The sequence below is a fragment of the Pelodiscus sinensis genome, chromosome 6 (genome assembly GCF_052426305.1).
Source record: "Pelodiscus sinensis isolate ZL-2025 chromosome 6, ASM5242630v1, whole genome shotgun sequence".
Classification (NCBI taxonomy): Eukaryota; Metazoa; Chordata; order Testudines; family Trionychidae; genus Pelodiscus; species Pelodiscus sinensis.
In genome coordinates this window covers 27925750-27948649 of record NC_143057.1, presented here as the reverse complement: position 1 = coordinate 27948649, position 22900 = coordinate 27925750, and the positions used below count along the sequence as shown (strand labels likewise).

Below are 22900 nucleotides of genomic sequence, written 5' to 3'. Positions count from 1 at the left end.
ACAGTAAGTAGACAGAGGAATATGAGTAACTTCTCAAAGCAAGCACAAGGTCTACAATGTTTCTTGGTGAAAAACCAGAGCATTGCAATTCGACATATACCAACATGCCAACCATACAAGCCTTACTCATGCTTGAGCTCTTATTCACTGATCCTCAGCTGGTATCAATTGGTCTAGTCCATTAGTTTCAGAGGATCACTCCCAACTAACACAAGCTGTACTCCTGGCCCTATACAACATGGGAATTAAGATATATCAAGTGTTACACATACACACTTCCTAGGCATCTTATTATTTATTGTGGGATGTATTCTATTTTATTTTTAGAGAGAACAACCACCTCAACAACAACAAAAAATACCCCTTTTGTGTGTGTGTGTGTGTGTGTGTGTGTGTGTGTGTGTGTGTGTGTGTGTGTGTGAGAGAGAGAGAGAGAGAGAGAGACCTTTTGTACAAAACAGAAAGTAAGGGAGGAGTGGCGCATTGTTCCAGATCATATTACTCTGGATAATTTAGTTAACCCCGTGACCGCTTTGCTAAACTTACTCCTTTGGTATAATTCATTTCTTCTAGATTTTGAGTCAAAAGCAGAAGCGAATTCTGAACTTCACACATGTTTGGGCCAGTATAGGGTTACAAGATGGTAAATGGCCATGGAAAAATAAAGATGGTAAATTGACATGGAAAAATAAAATCAAGTATAGGAGACGAGCAGACAAAAACAATGAAATGTCATGTTCTACACAGAGAGATACAAAAACAAACATTAAACTCTGGCAGGAGGGATGTGATGTTGTCTTTTTCAAACTCTTTTGAAAGAGCAAAGATGTGATTTGATCAAATGTTCCAACCTTGATCGATTCCTTACGTTGATTAAAAACAAGCTGCTGACAAATGTAATAACAGCATTAAAGGGCTCTATTCACCAGGGCTTGTTTGCCTTGGAGTCATTTTTGAACTGCAAGCACTGCACAGGGTCATGAAATAAGTCATCTCTGTGTATATACAGTGGCACGGGAACACTTAATCGTGGGAGTGCTGAAAGCCAGCCCCCTTTCCCTTGTCTTTTCCCCCAACCCAAGCTGGGAGCGAAGCAAGCAGCTGACATCTGGGCATTGGGCCAGCAGTTATAACCCTGGGGTCGGGGTGGCAGCTGGGACCTGGGTACAGAGCCAGCTGCAGCACCCCTGCACCCTAGTTCCCTTGCTTGTGGATGTGTCTGCAGTCTTTAAATAGTCCCAGATATGGTATCGGGCTGTACTCTAGCGCTTGCCCCGGAGGCAATGGTTTCATCCATGCTGGCCCAACCATTCTTCTCTCAGCTGGGCCACTTGGAAGGTCACGACCCCTTCCAGGGATTTATTGCTGTCCAATTGTATGCCACTTCCCCAGTGACATATGGAGTAGACCCAGGCCAACTCATTACTCTGAGTTCCAACATCTACGCATGCTGTGCCCCTTGAATGAAACTGCTTTGAGTTGTCTGGGTCACTTGCCTGTGGCCATTGGGACTGTTTTACATTCAGGCACAGCCAAGAGCTTTTTCTTACTCCCCTCATCCCTGCAAGCACTAAGCTGTCCATGGTGCTGCAACTACCTTTAACCAACCAAAAGAAACATCTGCACTTGCCTGACTCCAGGAAGGAAGGGGCTCTGGTTTGCACTTCATCTCTTTTTATACTAGCTTGCAACTCTCGGATTGGCTGACCCCTTGCAGCCTCCTCATGGTTGGCTGCATTCCTGCATGGTCTCTCTAGGCAACTGAAAGGACTTTGCTCCGTTGCTCTTTTCCTGAGATAGATGTGAAGGGATCCTGGTGTTTCAGCTGGGAAGCTCTGGCATGTCCAGCCCAGGGGCTCAAACTCCTGGACCATTGGCCATCTCTGGCCAGAGAAGATGCTGAGAACACTGCTTGGGGTGGGGAGAGAGCTGGTAAAGAGCAGCAGCAGCACTCCCCTACCCTGCCCCGGACTCCATAGCAGCAGTAGCTACAGAGAAATGGGGCAAGTGTGCTCACCCAATGCATTCCACTTCTCCGCAACTCCTGCCACTGCAGGTAGCACAAGGTGCCCCAATCGCTGCTGCCACCCTTACCAGGTCCCCCCCCCACACGTAATCCTCAAAGCAACATCCTTGGGAGACAGGTTGCCATGGTGGGGAGGAGAAGGCAGGGCAATGGTGAGAAGGGAAGGGCTGAGCAATGGGAATGGCCAGTTCTGACCTGTGAGGATGCCTGGTCTTGATTGCACAACTGCTCCAGCCACAGAAGACAGTAGGCTGGGAGTTTCAGACCCCTGGTCCAGCTAGTCACTCCTTGATTTTGTAATGCATTTGTCATCAAATTGTCATAAGATCAAAATGTTAAGAAAATAGGAACAAGACGCTGCACAAGTACAGGTTGAACCTCTCTAGTCTGGAACCCTCGGGACTTGACTAGTTCCAAACAAGAGAATTTTCTAGAGAATGGGAGGTCAATATTGTCTAGGAGCATTAACAACACTTCCACTGCTTACTGTGTTGTTAGAAGACATTTAGGGTTGTATTAGAGCTAAGTAACAGCACTGAACATTGAGAGCCAGGACTGGAGGCTGTAAATAAATTTTATGGGAAGTTGGCCACACCCATGAAAAGTGGATGTCCAGCTAACTAAAATCATTCTGGATGATGGATGTTTCTGGATGAGAGTGTTCTGGACCAGAAAGGTTCAACCTGTACATAAAAACCAAAACTGTAAATTACCATCTAACACAAAGAGAAGCAGACGTTTAGCAAATTGCACTGGAGTGTCTAGTGACACTGATGTGAGTTTTGCCATTGATTTCAATGGGAACAGGACTGGGTCCAAATTAATGACCATTTTTTGCACTACACCATGTGCATGACATTCATGTAAAGCAACATAAATGGTTAGGTTCATATAAGCGTTCCAATGACTACTTAGTTATCCACTGTGGAAGAGCTTCAACAAGAGCAACTGAGAGAGCCTGGCCCCTGAATATTACAATTGGGTCTCCCATATGAGAAGGCATACACCACCTCAACCAGAAGGGGAAGCTGAACCTACTCATCCCACATAAGTGCCTTAATCACTAGATTATTAGGGAAGCAGCAGCTGCTGCTCTCTGGCTACTGACATCATCACACTTTTGCAAATTTGTCCCTTCATTTCCTTGCTTTAATAAGAAAAGCCCAGTCAAACAAAATGAAAGGCTTCATTTTGGGTGACATAAAATGTTCAGTTTGATTTTAAGGGAATTTTTTGCCCCTTTTTACAAGTCAACATGTTTCCCCCTAGATGTGTTGGATTAAATTCAGGCCAAAATGACCCTCCCCCCCATTTTTTCAGAGCTTTTAGCCAACTGAAAAATAAATTATTTAATCTAATACGGATAACCATCGTGACTGTACCCACCATGACCCACTAACCCCTCTGCTAGTTACCCACCATTACCTATTCTGTGAATATCAGCAGGGCAAGCTCTCCCCACACTGCCCAATGAAAGACAGACCTCGGATAGGCATAGCATAGTAGATTAGTCTCCATTTCCATTCCAATCCATAGCCTCTTTAAAACCGTGGTAATTTGTTTTGTTGGTTTGTTTTCATGTGAGTGTCACCCAATAGGAACTAGACTAAGAGTATTGCCCATCAGCCTTCCCATAGTAATAAGTTCTGTGCATTAGTCCTCACATCTTGTAGCCTAGGAATGAAAGGCTCCATTGGCCTAGAATCAAAGCCCAAGGCATCCAGTCCCTAAGTCTTATTGTTAAAATGTCACCAATCTCCCCTTCCTCACCCGATGAAATGACAACATATCAGAAATAAACAATTTTGTATATTTGTATTAAATACCCAATGGCAGTAATCCACTTTATGGGCCAGTGGCATGGAAAATATAATTACTATGTTAATGCCACTTTTGATTTATGAGAGGAGTGCAAAATCATCAAACTCTACAGCATCTTGACTTTATTTTCACACCTGTAATTTAAAAGCAAACAACAACCCAACACAGATTAAATGAAAGATGTTTACAATGCTCTTTGCTACTGGGATCTTGTCTGCCAGGGACTGGAAGGGTATGTCTACACAGCAAAATTATTTTGAAATAACTAGCATTAGTTTGAAATAACTGAGGCCGTGTCTACATAGCAGGTTATTATTTCAAAATCATGTCAAAAAACTGTTAAGCTGGAGGACTCTTACTCTGACTCCTGTAACCCTCATTGTACAAGGAGTATGGTAAGTCAGAGGGAGTGCGCTTTATTTTGAAATAAGTGCTGTGTAGAGGCTCCCAAATTCAAAATAAGCTATTTTGAAATAAGCTATGCAATTGTCATAGCTCAATTTGGGTAGCTTATTTCAAGTTAAGCCCTGGTGTGTAGATGCACCCAAAAGAGGCAAGGTTGAGCTAATTTTTTAAAACAAAACTTTGTAATAAACACACAGAGAAACACACTTGTAATTGCATGGCTGTTAAATATGTGTAGTTACATTTTGGATGTTAACTCCAGATTTTACTATAGAAGGGGACTGTGCTGCCAGAAAAGGAAGAAATTTAACTGAAACCTTGGCTTGGGGGTTTAGTGTTTGATGTAAATTTAGGTTCAATAGGTTGTGAATGAAACAAACAGGCCTTCTCCCGCTGTGAGTTGTAATAATGCAGGATTTCAATGTCTGTCCCCAAAATCAGTTGTGACAGGAGGGTTGGTAGAGGCCCAGTAAGATACATTTCAGTGAAGTATTAATAACAAAAGCAGTGGTGACACAAGATAATTTTATATCCACTAAAAATCCCTATGATGGGCAATACTAACTGATTACCATTGATATAACTCAGCCTTTCAAGTCACGTGTGTGTGTGTGTGTGTGTGTGTGTGTGTGTGTGTGTGTGTGTGTGTGTGTGTGAGAGAGAGAGAGAGAGAGAGAGAGAGAGAGAGAATGGCTTTACTGGAATTTGTCAGAAGATGTTGTGATGAGGATCACTTTTACGCAAGTTATTATGCTATACCTGTGAGAAGAAGAAATGTGTCTACTCTAATCTTACCTGATAGCTGACATAATCCCTTCCAAGAAATAAATTAAAATCATCGATACTGGCAGAAAAAAAGGGCTGTGAAATTTTAATTTAAATTGGGCTCATCATAATCCCACATCCAATAACAAAGTATTTTTGTTAATTTTAATTTAGTTCTTAGGTGTTTTTTTCTACCTGCTCCAGTTTTTAATATGCCTATGAAAATTGATTTAAGCAAGTCTACCAAAATCTAAATATTGTTCATTTCAGCATAATATTCCACACTCGGTGCAAGTGACTACTATAACAGATTACATGATACCAAAACTGATCTGTGAATATTTTTTGAATAAAAATGGCCTATGATTCCACTGTTTATTCAGAAAGGTGTCATATTATTCATGGTTTATGTAAATCCAGAAAAATGTAGTTTACTCATCAAAATGTTTGTGGATCCAATATATTTAATAATTTTTAATCTTCAGTTATTTGTCCCAAACTCTGTACTGGAAGAAAGTTATTTGCTATGGCTAAAAATTTCAGGAGGACCTATGTGATCTAGGCACCCAAGTCCTATTGGTTTTCAATAGGGAGTTTTTGAAAACTTGATCCTATTTGGTTAAATTTCAGGCAGCTAGTCAGGAAGTAAAAACAGTCTTATATCACTTATGTAACTAGTCAGCTAGCAGGAAAAATGAATAGCAGAAGTGAATAGTTTGCAAATAACCCACAGATTGAAATTCGTTTGCATCATAATCTACTGGATGAATTGCTACAAATAACACATACACATCATTAGCCCTCAGGATGGGCTCATGAATAATTTGAAACAGCTAAATATGTTAGATGATATATTCACAATGTTTTATTTGACTAGCTCAAACATGCTGTGGGTCAGATTCTGATCTCATTTCAACAATGTAAATCAGGAGCAAATCCATTGTCATTAATGGCATTTGCCAGCATAAAACCCATTTAAAATCATGAAATCAGAACCAGGCCTATTAGTGTGTTTCTGGTAGATCCATGTTTCTAAGGATTCACAAATTAATCGCTAGCACAGTTACAGTGACTTCACACCTGTAAACAAGAATAGAATTTGCCCTAGAAATTTAGATGATACTAAGTATCTTAAGATATTACAGCAAGATCTAACTACACTTGGTCCTGCAGCAACACAGGAAGCTAGACTATATGATCACTCAAGGACCCTTCTAGCTCTACATTTCTATATTTCTATGAGTGGCATTTTATGAAGGTAACTTAAATCTAAATACTTGTTGACTTTTTTTACTGAACTGTCACTCTCTTTGACCAAATAATGAAATTAGTGTTTAAAGCTTTAGTTCAGCTTTGACTGTAGCCGACTGGACTGTCCTGAGGGGAAAAAATAATCCAAGAAACATAGTAACTTGCAAACATTTACCCCCTACCATAATTGTAACCACAGCAACTCAAACTATTCATTTTCTGAATTGGATAACATGAATATGTCTATCTTGTTAACAATTCAGTAGAGGGAATTGACAAATGATCACTATATTCAGCCAGCCATTTATAACAGGCAGGCATTTGGCTGAATTTGGATTTCACCAACAGATACTGCAGTGATAATGCTGCCATGATCCGCTAGTCTCCAAAAAGGGAGAGAAAACGTATGTGGATAATCTCTGAAAATACTCTCATGAAGAGTTTAAAAAAATATTTTGAATGATACACGCCATTCAATAAAATGGTCTCTGGACTAGAGACTGGACAACTTGTGCCATAACCAAGAACCTTCTAGACCTTTTTGTGCTCTAGGGCTTCAGTTTCTAGAATGTTGTAAATTTGTTTTCTCTTTACCAGTGATGCAAGTAAACAAAAGTTCTTACTGGTGTGGAAGGGGAAGGGCACAGAAGGTGGGGGTGGGGACCTCTCCATGTGACCCCCATGTGACTCCAGCACAGACCAGGAACCCATGCTTGTACCCTGCCCTCTCCTCCCCATCTCACATTACTTTGGGGGAAGAGGATCTGGGGATGGCCCAGCAGCCACATTTGCTGCTGGGAGTTCTGCTCCTTTGCCTGCTGCCCCTCCCAGTAGGGAAAGGAGCAGAACTCCCAGCCCTGACCTATGCCCCTCCATGGAGCTGTTGGTCTGTGAACAAGGCTGGGGATGAGGCTGGGAGCAATATGGCAGCCAGGAAGTATAGATGTTCTGCTTCAGTCCTTCCTTCCCCTTTCTGTGGGGAAAGGAGCAAAACTCCTCTCTCCTTCCCCTCTACAGAGCTGCTGTGTCTGGGATAGGGCTGGGGGACAGGGCGGGAGTTTGCTTTTTCCCACTTCCCTTCTCAACCGAGAAAGGAGGAGAACTTCCTTCCCCTCCCCAGAGCTGCTGTTTCTCTGTGTACAGGACTGGGGTGTGGGGGTGTGGAGAGGGTCGGAAGTTCTGCTCCTTTTCCCTGTTGGCAGTGGGGAAAGGAGACGAAACCCGGCAGCTCCCTTGGCACATATGAGTTTTGGAGCATGGATATTTTTTACTGGCTCCAACAATCACTCCTCACCACCCCTCCACTCCCAAGCCCCAACCCTGTAACAGAGATATGGCAAGTTGACCAGCAAAGGGGGTGGGAATGGCTGGCAGGGAGTTTTTCCGGTATGCCATAGCAGCTAAAAATAAATTGTCAGTATGGCGTCAGATACTATACTGGGCCACTCGCATGACTGGTCTTTAGCTATAAGGATGAGAAAGCGAAATATTCTCCCTCCAAAAAAAAAATCACTTAGAATAAAAACCAGGTTTGTGAGATATAACATAGTTCCTTGACAATGGTATGGAATGGAAGCATGTGCTGTGGGGCAGTCTGACCTATTGATAGGCACAGGAGTCTAGCCTACCAGTCAGAACAGCTCCAAGAACAAACATCAGAGCTGGGAGTCAGAAATCAAAGCCTCAGATGAAGGGTTAACCAAAGTTAATCAGAAGATGGAGTGGACAGTCAGAGCCAGGAGTCAGACGTCAGAAAGAAGCAGGAGAAAGTCTAAAGATAACAGGCAGGGACACGACCAAATACAACTGTGGGTAAGAATGTGCTGAGCATAAGTATCAGCCCTCTTACTCCTTCAGCCACACAGGTGGAACAGTCTGGCAGCTTCTATCAGAATCAGACAGCTGTGCTTATTAGGTTGCTAGGAGACCAGCACTACTGTGAGCTAGGTCCTTGACAGGAACCCTCTTACCCGAGGGTACATCCCCGGGGATCTAGCTTCAGGGGGTATTTCTGATGGAAGGCACATATGAGTTTTGGAGCATGGATATTTTTTACTGGCTCCAGCAATCACTCTTTTGGTCCATAGCCCTTCTGGTCCATCAGAGCCTTCCTCTAACATGCTTGCAGTCTAGGATTTCCCAGACCTTGCACTCCTCTTGGCCCTGGAGGTAGTAATGCTCAGTGGGCAGGAAAAAGATTCTTCTTATAAGGTTTTTGAAGGGACAGATAGAAAACTGGGTAGTTTCCATCTTCAAGGATTCCAGCATCTGGAACCTAAAGGCTACAAGGTTAATTTAGTCTGTGATTTTAAATGGTCTAGATAGTGATGGGCCAACTTAGTCTATAACTAAAACAATCTTAAAAAATAAGAATGATCCTGTAGCACATTATTTTTTGTTAGTTTCTAAGGGTACATCTAGACTACATGCCTCTGCCAACAGAGGGTTGTAAAATAGGCTACCCGACATAGTCAATGAAGCGGGGATTTAAATATCCCCTGCTTCATTAAAATAAAAATGGCCACCGCGCTGTGCCGGTTCAGCTGATCATTGGCACAGTGCGCGAGTCAAGACACGGATCGGTCGACAAGGGAAGCCTTTGTCGACCACTCCTGTAAACCTCATTTCATGAGGCATAAGGGAGAGGTCGACAAAGGCTTCCCTTGTCGACTGATCTGCGTCTTGACTCGCACTGTGCCGATGAATAGCTGAGCCGGCACAGAGTAGTGGCCATTTTTATTTTAATGAAGCTGCGGATATTTAAATCCCTGCTTCACTGATTATGTCGGGTAGTCTATTTTACATGCTTCTGTTGGCAGAGGAATATAGTCTAGACATACCCTAAGGACCATTGGTGTTTTTTAAGTTCTCCTACTGTGTTGGTATTATCACCCCAGAACTTGACATTACTGCATTCAACTATTTTGTATGTCCAGGTACTGTTAGCTGAATTCAAACATCACATATAATCTAGAAATAATCATTAGGGCTCAGAGAGGCAAGGCCAAACAGCATGATTGCAGTTTTGCAAATCATATTGCATAATGGAGGGCTGGGACAAAGTTAATGTACATGAGAGAATGGGAGGGAGTGTGGGGATAGGAGGCCATGGTTTTAAGTGCCCTTGACACACACAAGCTTTATTGCTGTTATGACTAGAAATACTTTGATAAGAGATAATCAGCAATTTCCTGAAATTAGGAGACTTAACGACCCACTAGGAGTCACTGTGAATTATATGTTTTCTTTAAGTTAGCTAGAAAAGATTAAGTAAAAGAAGGGAGTTTTTCTCTGGGCAAGGAGCTGACATCTAAACATCCCACCAGCTGGATGGAAGGATGGTGCAGAGAAGCCTGGCTGCTGATGACTTGAAGCGATCTCAGACTTTGGGTAACTATAACGTTTGGAGAGCTCTGAAACTATTGCCATAGGAAGCTCTGAAATTATTGCTATAGAACATATGTGTACATATAGGAGAAGTGATAAAAAGTAGTTTTAGGTAAAAGCCCACTGGTTTGTACATAATCAGACAGGGAGCAGTGTCCCCTTTGATTTATTCCTGACACTGGCTGAAGAGGAATAGTTAAGTTACTACTGCTTTCAGTTCTGAAAACCCTGGATAACGGTGTAGCTTTGTATTTTAGGTGGCCATGACTTTGTATGCCTCTTTGCTGGCTTCCAGTTGCTTGGCAAGGTCTTGCTGGACCCAGCGAAGGTGGGCCACTGGCTCTGCTGCAGCAGGAATCTGTAGGTGATGCTGAATAAAGGCAAGGGTGGAAATCATTGTTTGCACAGAATGGGATGTTGGATGCATGGGCAGAGTTGTTGTATGCTAACTGCATACGACAGGATGATAACCCACCAGTTAGTATGATGATAACTGAGAAAGCAAGAGAGATATTGTTCAAGGAGCTGGCTCACTTATTCTGTCTTGCTGCTGGTCTGCGATAGGCAGAGGGGTAAGCATTTCCACTTCTAAGCATTTCCAGAAACAGAAGATAAACTATGCACCTTATTCTGAGACTAGTCCCTTCAGCAGCCATAAAGCTGAAAAATATGATCTAGAGAAAGGCAGGACATTTCCTGTGGATTTGGGAGGGACTGACTGGGTCTTAGTGAAATCGATGGTGATGAAGAGGACACTGCAACCCTGTGAATGAGGTTGCTCTATAATGAAATGCAAAGAGATCAAGGAGAAGGGCTGAGAAGAGTAGGTAGAGCTGGGGAAGACTGACTGGTTTGGCATGTAGACAATTGCTCCAACAGCACAGATCATAGGAACTTTCATACCATGGAACATCAGTAATCATTGCTGGTCACTACAAATTCTGTAACACCATGTCTGGGTTTTCAAAGCAGCTGAAGGGGCTGGGCAACTGGCATGTCATGGCATCTTTAATACTTTGAGTCCAACTCCACATGTTAGTCTTTGTGGGTCAGGGCATCTGCCCTCCAGGGTAATAGGTGATGACCAGCGTGCTCTTGTAGCCAAAAAGGCTAACAGTGCATTAGGTTGCATTAGGAGGAGTATTGCCAGCAGATCTAGAGAAGTGATTATTCCTTTTTATTCGGTGCTGGTGAAGCCTCATCTGGAGTATTGTGTCCAATTCTGGGGCCCCGATTGCAGAAAGGATGTGGACGCATTGGAGAAAATCTAGTGGAGGGCAATACAAATGATTAGAGGGCTGGAGCACATGACTTATGAGAAGTTGAGGGATTTGGGCTTATTTAGCCTACAGAAGGAAAGAATGAGCCTTTAACTACCTAAAGGAGGGCTCAAAGAGGATGGAGAAAGGCTGTTCTCAATAGTGACAGGTGACAGAACAAGGAGCAATGGTCTCAAGTTACAGTGGGCGAGGTCTAGGTTGGAAATTAGGAAAAACTATTTTACTAGGAGGGTTGTGAAGCACTGGAATGGGTTACCTAGGGAGGTGGTGGAATCTGCATCCCTAGAAGTTTTGAAATCTCAGCTTGACAAAGCCCTGACTGAGATGATTTAGTTGGGGATGGTCCTACTTTGGGCAGGGGGTTGGACTCCTGAGGTCTCTTCCAACCCTATGATTCTATGACAAAGTCAAATCTGGCAAAGGTTAAGATTATGATTATTCAGAGATATTCCAGATTCCCGTGGACACATTATTCAAATGCTGCTTTAATAGCAAGAAAGTCCTTGTCTGAAATTTCATAATTTGTCTGTTTGTTTTTGTGAAAAGAGGCACAGGGATGGAATTGGTAACATAGACTTGTGCTGCGATATCTTGGCTCTGGTAGCAAAGTTTGAAGCATCTACCTCTGTGGTTAAGGGCTTGGCAGGAGCTGGGTGTATGAGAACAGGAGCTGAGCTAAAAGATCTCTTTAGCTAATCAAATACAAGCCATGCTTCTGGCAACCAGGCAAATGGACTCCACTTTGAAGGAGCACAGTTATCAGAGCAACTAGGTCTTTTGTTAAAATGCCCATAGACATTGGCATACCTGAGCAATCTCTGAACACTGCCTCTTACATCCTTTGGTGCTTTCCATCAGTGACAGCAGATACTTTTTGTGGGTCCACTATTAGCCCTCTAAGGGAAATGTGGTTGAAAAGAAAATATAATTGTGCCTTTGCCTTCTCTGTGTTTGTGATGAATTAATTACCTGTTTTATGCTTTGAGGAGTAAGATGTGTGTGAACATTTAACAGCACTCATGTTGTGGCACTATCACAAATAATTGAGTGGAGGGCATGGCTAAATGGTAATTTAGAGCTGGATTCTTATTATTAGAAGGGATGCAGGACTTGGCTATAAAGTGTTATACATTCACTATTAAGCCTGTGTATTCCTCCTGGTGTAGTTGACCCAGGGTATTGTTTCTATGGGAGAAACAAGCATAGATGGAGGGAAAGATAGGACCATGCTCCGGACATCTGAGGCTATGGCGCAGCTGTCTGATCCTCCAGCTACCCCAGTATTGGTGCTGTGGCATGAATGCCTGATTTTCCGGCCACCCAGAAAGGCTTGTGCTACACTTGTGGCTTGTGGGCAGCTAAGGGATTGGGGGCAGTCACCTGGGGTCAGGACTGGCCACTTCCATTGGGGTTAGGTTGCAGAAATGAGGGCTCGGCTGAAAGGGGCAGGGATGGGGTTTGCCTTCCTCCATCCCTGGAGAGCTACAGCCAGTGTGTCATGGCTGAGGGGGGTATTTTATGTTTTTAATAGCGAACATTCTACTGACTCTTTTGGGATAATGTTGATTAACCCTCTCATTCCAGTTCCTTTTCTTGGTGTTATTGGCATTTAAAACACAGTAACCAGCTTTTACAGCTACAGCCAGCCCTCTCTCAGCAGCCTATGCTGGGTTAAATAAGTATCGTCTCTATTTTTCAGTTGGCTGTCTAACAGTTTCCCCAAGGGCAGGGTTTTTGGGAAGGGAAAAAGTTGCATGGTGCTTTGGGCTTATACTAAACCTTTCAATAATTTCCAGCCCTGGATGCACAGTTCTTGGGATCTGACAACCATGCAAGACCAATAAATAAATAAATGGACAGACTCCATGTCTGAAGCATGGATGATCATTTTTCCTGGGGTAATAGGCTCCCCTTGGTGAAGGAAATTGCAAATTATTATTAGTTCATATGGCAGAAAATTGCAAATTCAAAAGAACATAAATATGTTCTTCCATTACTGGAACTTACAATTGACTATGAGATAGGAGGGAGCAATATTAATAGGAGGCTATCAAACAGAACAGAGATATTAAATCATATAATCAATTTAACGTGCTTGGCTGGTGGACAAAGAAGTCTGTTCACTCCTTGGCCCTTATAACAGAACCTTCAATATCTTTTCATATGAAAAATTTTAAAGAATATATATATTTTCCCCATGAAAAAAGAAGAGATCAGCATATAAAACTTTTCCATAAACATCTTCTTGGGTACGTCTACACAGCAACATAATTTTGAAATAACAAGAGTCATTTCGAAATAACTTAGTACGTGTCTACACAGCAGGCACTTATTTTGAAATAATGTTGAAATACTGTCAAGCTGAAGAACTTCTTACTCAGACTCCTGTAACCCTCTGTGATGGGGCGAGGCAGCCCCGCACTGAACCTGCAGGGCCCAGCCAGGGTTACCTGGTTGCAGAGGCCCCTCTCCCACAGCCCTACCGAACATGCCCGGGCTGTAGCTGTGCTATAAAAGCCTGGGTAAGGACTCAGTCGAGGGAGACAGCCGGAGGAGAAGGACCGGTGCAGGGAGCTCCCACTCAGCAGTTGCTGGGGACTCCAGAAGAGGCCGGAAGGGATGCGGAGGCGAGTTGGTGCAACCCAGGGACTGCCTGCCGAGGGGACGCCGGCACGGAGCTCACAGCAAGCTGGGCAAGTACAGGGGAAGGAACCCCAGGGAACCAGGTAGGAAGTGGCCCAGGGCAGGAGCGGGAGCCGCCTCTCCCGCCCAAAGAACCTCGGTGTGTTTCGTCCAGATTTCCCCACCGAGGGAGTGACCCGTTACCCGGTCGCTCGCAGGGCCCTTGGCTGGGGCCCGGTGGAGTAGGGTGGGCCCGGGTCCCCCTACCTGGAGTGCGTCCCCGCTACAACCCTGAACTGCATTGTGGACTCAGGCCGGAGGGCATTGGCCTTGCTTAAAGGGCCAGCTATAAACTGTGGTGTGACTGCATTGTGGACTCGGGCCAGGGGGCCTTGGACTTAAGAGAGCAGACGGGAGGGTTCCGCCACACCCTCATTATGCAAGGAGTAAGGGAAGTCAGAGGAAGAATGCTCTATTTCAAAATAAAGGCTATGTTTACACTGCACTCTAAACTCAAAATAAGATATGCCATTGGCACTATGCAAATTACATAGCTTATTTTGAGTTTATTTCAAAATAAAGTGCTATTTTGAGACATCCCATAGCCCTTGTGGAACGAGGTTTACCGGGATGCTGAAATAACATTCCCGTTATTTCGAAAAATATTTCAAAATAATGGGTGGCTTGTGAAGACGTGGGGTAGCTATTTTGCCATACCTCTGATATCCTGAAATAACTTTGATATGTAGACATACCCAAGTTCTGTGTAGCTGCTCCCTACTTCAAAATACGCTATGCAATTGATGTAGCTCAATTTGCGTAGCTTATTTTGAGGTAATCCCTGCTGCATAGACGCATCCCTTAAGAAACATCTGCATAGGAATCAGAAATCTACAACCAATTCTTCCTTCAACGGAATGAGAAATTGCTCACTGGTGTCAGGAGGGAGGGATCAGACCCCTGACTTGTAAGAGGATGCTGTTGTATTCTACACAGGAAGGTATATTACTATAGCAATGCTGCAGGGTTTGGTGTAATTACTCTAGAATCCCCTAGTGTGATTTTTTTTCTAAACATTGTGAAACTGTTTCAAATAGCTTTGATTCTAACCAAATATTCAATTATCTAATGTGACAATGACTGATGAGTTTGTGGTTTTAGATGACTGGATAAAATATTATTTTCTAATGATCACTTTGTTCCCGTTTTATAGGCAAAAATATCCCCCCTTTATATAATCATCATCCCAATGCTTTCAGCCACTTTCAGCCTCTTTGCCTTTGGCTGGGTCTGAAATAAACAGCAGGATGTAAAAACACATTTAATTCCCCCTCCTGATCCATGTGTGCATCCAAATCACCCCTCTGGTTTCAACAGTAGTTCAGGGTGCATTAGGAATGAAGGGTCCCGCTATGAATATGTAAAAGTATTTGTCTTAACAGATTGCTTTCATTCCTATATGTAACTGCTTTTCTAGAGCAGCAGTGCCCAATATCTGGTTTGGGACAGCTGCAGGGAGACTGCATTAAGAAAGAAATTTGTATTTGATTCTGAATTGGTTATGTTGTCCTTTAGGAAGAACGTATCGCCTTCTAAAAGACATGCTCTCAATCAACCAGGAGTTATGGCTGTGCTCTGCAAGAGGTCAGACCAGATGATTACAGTGGTCTATTTCAAACTGAAAAACTATGAATCTATGCGTCATGCCCTCGGATTTTAAACCCAAGTGTTTTAATCAGTTTTATCACTGATTCTGCTCCACTGAAGTCAACAGCAAATCGTCCATTGTCTTCAGTGAAAATATGGCTGGTTCCTTAACCCTCCTACTTGGAAAGGGAATAGGATATGGCTGATCTAGTTGTGGCCTGTCTCTGGGTCCTCTTTCAGTCATAACACTAAAGCAAGGGTAAACAATAATTTTTGACAGGGGCCATTCCACGATTTTGGTAAGGACCGCACTTTTCTATGGATGGGGTCTGGGATGAAGGTTAGGTGCAGAAAAGGGCCCAGGAGAGAATATGGGGTCTGAGAGGGAGATTGGGTGAAGGAGATGGTTGTGATCTTAATCGGGGGCTTGGGGTGCAGGGTCCAGAAGGAGGTATGGGTACAGAAGAGGATTCTGGCCTGGGAGAGAGTATAGGAAGGGGTTTTAGGGTCTGGGAGGGAGTTGTGACTAGGGGAGGGGGGAGTCCAGTGGGTCTGGGTACTGACCTAGAGCAGGAGGGGGTGGTGGCCTGGAGCAGAAAGTTGGGAAGAGGGATTGGCTGGAGTGCCAGAGACAGGTTCTTGCCAGAAGGCACTTACCTAGAAGGCTCCCGAACAGCAGCCCTGCATGTTCCCAAAGGAGCCCTGCCTGCCGCAGTCCCGGGCTATACGAAATGGCTGGCTGCTCCCTACAGCTCTCTGCTCCACATGCCTGGGGAAGAGGGAGACTTCACACACTACCTCCATCTCTCAGCAAAATCTCTCAGATCCCATTGGCCGGTTTCCAGCCAGTGGGCCATATCTTGCCCACCCCTGCAATAGAGTATGACTGCCCTTTCGCTTTAAAAAAATACTACTGATTATGAAACTCTGATTACTAATCATCCACTCAGTTGTGTGCTCATGCTACACATGATAATCTGAATCAGTTAAAATAAATGGCTGCGTCTAGACTGGCAAGTTTTTCCGCAAAAGCAGGCGCTTTTGCAGAAAAACTTGCCTGCTGTCTACACTGGCCGCTTTGAATGTGCGCAAGAACAATGACAATCTAAGGTAAGATTGTCAGTGTTCTGCAAATACAATTACTCTTTCATTTGGGAAAAAGCCCTCTTGCGCAAATGCTTTCGTGCAAGAGGGCCAGTGTAGACATCTGAGAACCATTTTGCGCAAAAAAGCCCCGATGGCGATCGTGGGCTTTCTTGCGCAAAACTGCGTCTAGATTGGCATGGTCGCTTTTCCGCAAAAAGTGCTTTTGCGCAAAAGCGTCCGTGCCAATCTAGATGCTCTTTTCCACAAATGCTTTTACCGGAAAAACTTAGCCAATGTGTATTAGTGGATTAATACTAGTTGCCCTTGGATTACTTACTAGATGAGGAATGATATCCACATACTACAGCTGGACTAATTTTAAAACAGTACTGATAAATTACACATAAATGAATCAATTCCCAAATCAACTCCCAATGTTAAATACATTTAATAGAATCATAGTATTGGAAGGAACCTTGAGCGGTTATCAAGACCAGTTCTCTGCACTCACGGCAGGACCAAGCACCATCTAAATCATCCCTGACAGCTGTCTGTCTTTCCTGCTCTTAAAAATCTTCAGTTCCTGATTTTCCACAGCACCACTAGGCAATTTATTCCAGTGCTTAACTACCCTCACCGTTAGGAAGTTTTTCCTAATGTCCAGTCTAAAGCTTCCTTGATGCAAGAAAGTCCATTTCCTCTTTTCCTATCATTAGAGGTTAAGAATGATTTTTCTCCCCACCAGAGCAGAAATATTTCTTGTGTCTTGATTATATTCCCCATTAATATATCCCAGAACATTTGCTTCCCCCCCCCCCGCACCCAACACCATGTCACATCACTGACACATATTTAATTGTGGTCCACTATGACCCACTATGATTTGCTAGAGACTAATATCCTAGGACCAAAGTGGCTACAAATATACTGCATAAATAAACACATTTGATATAAAAATTCTGGCTGTTGAATTTGGATTGCTTTGATAAGTGAAAGACACATAAAGCCACATGTAGGAAGACAATTTTCTATTGACTATGCATATGAACTGGATCATGGTGAAATCCTGGCCCTGAGCACATCAGTGGAAAAAATTCCCATGCTCTTCTGTGGAATCAGGATTTCACCCTAAGTGTATTATTCTAGCATATGTATAGAATTTACACTGTAACCATGACTCATGATTTTTGATGCCACATAAGTTTTGAGTGCCCAGCCTGAAAACTCTTACAGGGGTCTGATAATTTTACAGGGAAGGTGCCTTTGGGTATGTCTACACTACCCCGCTAGTTCGAACTAGCGGGGGTAATGTAGTCATCCGCAGTTGCAAATGAAGCCCGGGATTTGAATTTCCTGGGCTTCATTTGCATGAAGCCGGCCGGCGCCATTTTTAAATGCCGGCTAGTTCGGACCCCGTGCCGCTCGTTCCACGTTCCACGAGGCGTACAGCTAGTTCGGATTAGAAGCCTAATCCAAACTAGCTAGTCCGTGCCGCGTGTAGCCGCGCGGCACGGGGTCCGAACTAGCCGGCATTTAAAAATGGCGCCGGCCAGCTTCATGCAAATGAAGCCTGGGAAATTCAAATCCCGGGCTTCATTTGCAACTGTGGATGACTACATTACCCCCGCTAGTTCGAACTAGCGGGGTAGTGTAGACATACCCTTTGAGGAGTGTTGAAACAGATGTCTTTAAAGCAGAAGGGTCATCTGCTTAACATTTCACATGATATTTCCCCCTTCTATTCTCACATACTGCAGTGTAGTGTCAGTAGTGGTAAGATACAAACCTGGCTCTTCTGCTTTTTACACAGCATAACACTGGTCTACAGTCGGGGGTGATTTCAAAATAACTCCTCTTATTTTGAAATAACAAGGTGAGCGTCCACACTACCAAGCCCATTATTTTGAAATAACAGGCTGGTTATTTGGAAATAACCCCTGCTTGTGAAGAGGAATAGTACTTATTTTGAAATCGTTATTTCAAAAACAGTATTATTGTGGACATTCAGCTGCTGTTATTTTAAAATAGTTGGCCTCCAGAGGCCTCTTACAGCATCCCCTGTGGCCACTCAGGCCACACACCAGACAGCTCCAATTCTCCCCTTCTCCTGCAGACTTTAAAGCTGCAGGGAGAAGGGAAAGAGTTTATGACACCATAAGAGCCCTGCTAGCCCGGTGCCACATAGCACCCTTCTGTCGAGCCCTGGCTGACCCCAGAGCTCCCTCTGCACCCCCCCAGCTGCGAGCATGCCCACAGCAAGTTCTGATGCCCCTGACTGGGGCAAAAGAGGGCACCGGCCTGGACTTGTGCAGAGATTATGGATCTCATTGAGATTTGGGATGAGGAGACCGATATCCAGTATCTCCGCACCAAGAGCAGGAATTCCAAGGCCTACAGATGGATAGCCACCAGCCTGGCTCAGAAGGGGCACAGCCGCATCCTAGACCAGGTACAAATGAAAAAAAAAGAACTCCGGTGGGCCTCACAAAGTTCCGGGAGGAAAGTGAACACTCTGGAGTGGCACATTACATATGTCAGTATTATGAGCAGTTGGATGCCATCCTGGGAAGAGGGATGGTCACCTCTCTCCTCTCATCACAGACTCTTGTCCGGATATGCTTGTCATCAGCCTCCATGAGGGCGGGGTTGTGGAGGAGGAGGAGGAGGAGCAGGCCAACCCGGACACCATCCCCACCAGCAAGAAGGTCATCATTAGCCTAGAGCCTGTCCTCCCTTCCCAGGATATCTTCCAGGGCTTGGATGAACCCAGTGAAGGCACTTCAGGTGAGGTCTATAACTTTCTCTATACACACAAGGGGGCAGGTGGCGGGCGGTAAGGGGCTGCATGCTCCTCACTTGGCCTTCTTGGCCTAGGGCTCAGACAATAGCTTGTGCACATGGAGCACCAGTCCAGAACACTCCGCTCCATGATGCTCTCACACAGGAATCCCTCACTCCTCTCATAAGGTTCCTACAAAGTCCTGCCTTACTCCGGCCTCTATGGTGAGACACTGTCTCATGACAAGCCACCACTAGGGATGCTGGGTTAATGGAAACACACAGCAGTGCTTCATGTAGCACAGGCTCATGCTTGTATGCTTGGACAGTATCTGCTCCTGGTCAAGCACAACAATGCAGGGTAGACCGATCTCATGCATGGGAACCTCCCACAGAGAGGAAGGGAAGGGAACCCCAGTACCACTCTCGCTGGAAAGCAGTGTCTGCCACTCACACACACCCCTCTCAACATCCTCTCCTCTCTCTTCCAGTGGTCATAGATAGAAGTGCCCTCTTTGTGGGATGCCATCAGTGCTGGACCCGGTGTGTGAGAGACACAGAAGGAAGCTGAGCCATCCTATCCCCTCATCTTGCCTGCAGGCTCCTGGCCTGGCTGGCACTTTCCTATGCCTGCTTGTCCCTGGGACGTGGGGGTAGAAAGGCTCCCCTCGGACATCTGTGCCCCTGCAGGAAAGTGTCCACTGTTGGGACAACATACAGCCTTGTTCAAAGCACATCACCATCATCTGAACTGAGACCTCAGTGTCAGCTCACAGATTAGGGGTGGCTTCATGCGCAGTGTTTCCTGGGATGATTACCCTTGTCAATTTTCTTCACAGCTAGGCCAGCTGCAAGCGTGGTGTGTCCACCACCTCCCACACCATCTGCACACAAGGATCTGGTGCAGAGCTATCTTGACTCTGTTCCCTCAGCAGAAGCTTTGATGAGAAGCGCCAGGAGAGTTGGGCTGACTGTGAACTGAGAAGGACCATGTGGGAGCAGCTGTCACACCAGCATAAGGCCATGTGAACCTCCATCATCTCAGATGGAGCACATGGTTGCCTATATGGAGTGGTCCACCAGCCACCTCCCCATACCTGCCACCCTCAGCTCTCTGCATCCACACCCCCAAACTCCCAGCATTCATACCCATCAACACCCTAGCTGCTCCTCCTAGCCCCCCAGGGGTGCCAGGACCTGCAAACACATAGCTGTGGGACCTTTTGGGCAGCTGAAGCCTCCTGAGGTACCTGAGGCAGGTGCCAATCCCAGCACCATCCTTGAGCTACCTTCTTCTGCCCCATTCCAGGTTCTTTCCCCAGTCCCTCCCCTGTTCTATATCCCTCAAATAATCAGAGATGTATTTTCAAACAGAAATGTTTGTTTATTTGGTCTGCAAGGGAGGGAGAAGGTGGGAAGGGAGGGGAGGGGAAGAGAGGAGAGGAAAGGCACACAGGCAATACAAAGGATCCTTGTTGGGAGACTTGGGGGAGAGCCACACAGGTAGTCTTGGCTGAAACTCTCCCTCAAGGCCTCCCAGATAAGCACAGCTCCCTGAGGTGCTCACCACATGGCAGTAGTGCCTGGCTGCTCAGAAGCCCTGGTGAGCCGCTCAGCCTCTGCCCTGCACCCTGGCAGGATAGTCTCTCCCTTGCTCTCACATGTGTTGTGGAGCCACTACAACCTGGGGGATGTTACACTCGCAGAGGTCCAGGCAGTTGAGGTGACTCCAAAACCTCCCCTTGAGGTGGCCAAAGGAACACTCCACCACACGGCACCTGCTGAACCTGGTGTTGAAGGTCTCTTTGGTGGGGTCCAGGCTGCCTGGGTAGGGCTTCATCAGCCAGGTGAGAAAGGAGTAAGCTGCATCACCCAGAATGCAAATGGGCATATCGATTTCCCTGACCCTGATGCTGCAGTTGGGGAAAGTGCCGGTGTGCCATCTGTAGAAGAGATGTTCCAGAAGACACAGGCATTATGTGCCTTCCCTGACCACTCAACATAAAAGTCCGTGAACTGGCCCTTCTGGTCCACACACACTTGCAGCACCATTGAAAAATACTCCTTTCTATTGATGTATTTGGAGGGTCGGTGATCAGTCACCAGGGGATGTGGGTGCCATCAATGTCCCTCCCCCTGCAGTTGGGAAAGCCCCATGGCAGAAAAGCCAGTGACAGTGGAGTCCACATTGCCCAGGGTGATGACCCTCCTCAGCAGGATGGCACTGATAGCCTTGACCACGTATAGAATCATAGAAACATAGAATCGTAGGACTGGAAGAGACCTTGGGAGGGCTCTCCAACCCTTTCCCAAAGCAGAACCAACCCCAACTACATCATCCCAGCCATCGCTATGTTAAGATGGGACTGAAAAACCTCTAGGGATTGATATTCTACCACTCCAGTGCTTCACCACCCTCCTAGTAAAATAGTAAAATATAGTCAAACCTGCATGAGCATGACCCTGACTGTGGATTTCCCCATGCTGAGCTGTGCAGTATCTATGTGAGATGGCAATATTCCATAGGGTGATGACGATGTGCTTCTTCAGGGAGATGGCGGGTCACATGTAGGTGTCCTGTCACCTAAGAACAGGGGCAAGACACTTGCAGAGCTCCAGGAAGATGGCCCTCCATGTGCGGAAGTTCTGGAGCCACTATTGGTTGTCCCACTGCTGCAGGACGACGTGGTCCCAGCAGTCAGAACTGGTCTCCCTCTGCCAGAAGTGGCTTTCCAAGGTGTGCAGAAGACAGAGGGGAATTTGGTGAATCAGGAGTGCCAAGACCTGAGTGAAGAGGTCCCCTGGTACAGGTTGGTCATTGTGGTCCTGAAGCAACATGAGGTGCAGAAGGAGGCCCAAGAGCCTCGCACTGCTTTGCAGCAGCTCTGGCTCCATGAGGAGAGTGCTGTGGCATCCACACGGACAACCAGAGCGCACAGTGTGAGTTTGGTGTCCTGTGAGGGGGGAAGCAGTGGAGAAGTGGAGTGTGAGACACGGCTGTAGAGAGGAGCCCCTTTAAGCATGAGGCTCAGCTAGCCTCAGCAAGCAGCTACAAAAAGTGATTGCTCTCCTGATGCCCTCCCCAGAGTGCTTCTGGGGCTTTAAATGCTATTCAGGCTCCAATCAGTGTGGATGCACTATTTCAAAATCATTCTGTGCTATTTCGATGGTGCCTTGTAGTGTGGATGTGCTATTTCAAAATAGTTATTTTGGGAGTTATTATTTTGAAATAACTTTTTTTGAAATAATTTCCCAGTGTAGACATGCCCATAGTGGTAGAGGCTACTTCATTCCGTAACTATCTGTAGTCTCAGGGGGTGGCTGTGTCTGCAAAACAATGAGAAGTCCTATGGCACCTCCAACTGATGTATTTGGGCATAAGCTTTCGTGGGTAAAAACCACTTTGTCAGATGCATCACATTATTATCATTGCTTGTGGGATCAATTCATTAATAACCGAGTCAGTTAGGCTGTGTGAACTGAATTTTCAATTACATCTTGTATGGATATTATTTAGATATTCAAATCAGCTAAGGATTTCGCTTGTTCATTTGTGAAATATGCTCTTTTCTATGCATGGCAAAATGCCTTTTCACAATGAACTAAAGCTCTGATCTCAGCTCAACGTGTGTGTAGTGAATACAAGTGGAATATTCTATGTGCTTGAGGGACCAGCAGTAGTAGCTCCACAGAACTATTGCTCCAGTGGGATTTTTCACTTCTCCAAAAGCACATTAAGCCAGACATGGTTGTCGCACATGTCTGTGCCCAAAGATAATGAAAATGCAGCAAGCTGAGGTAGAAGGACATTTCCTAGCACATTGCCTATTGA

General features: G+C 45.1%; 1 protein-coding gene across 1 annotated transcript; it reads left to right on the top strand.

Annotated features, from left to right (window-relative positions):
• The first annotated feature begins 9503 nt into the window (after positions 1-9503).
• Positions 9504-20391, top strand: LOC149524133 (uncharacterized). The gene is made up of 4 exons (XM_089779115.1): positions 9504-9658; positions 15133-15201; positions 18892-19074; positions 19908-20391. The coding sequence occupies exons 1-4, from the start codon at positions 9607-9609 to the stop codon at positions 20048-20050; spliced, it is 447 nt and encodes a 148-aa protein (XP_089635241.1). The 5' UTR covers positions 9504-9606; the 3' UTR covers positions 20051-20391.
• The last annotated feature ends 2509 nt before the right edge of the window (positions 20392-22900 follow it).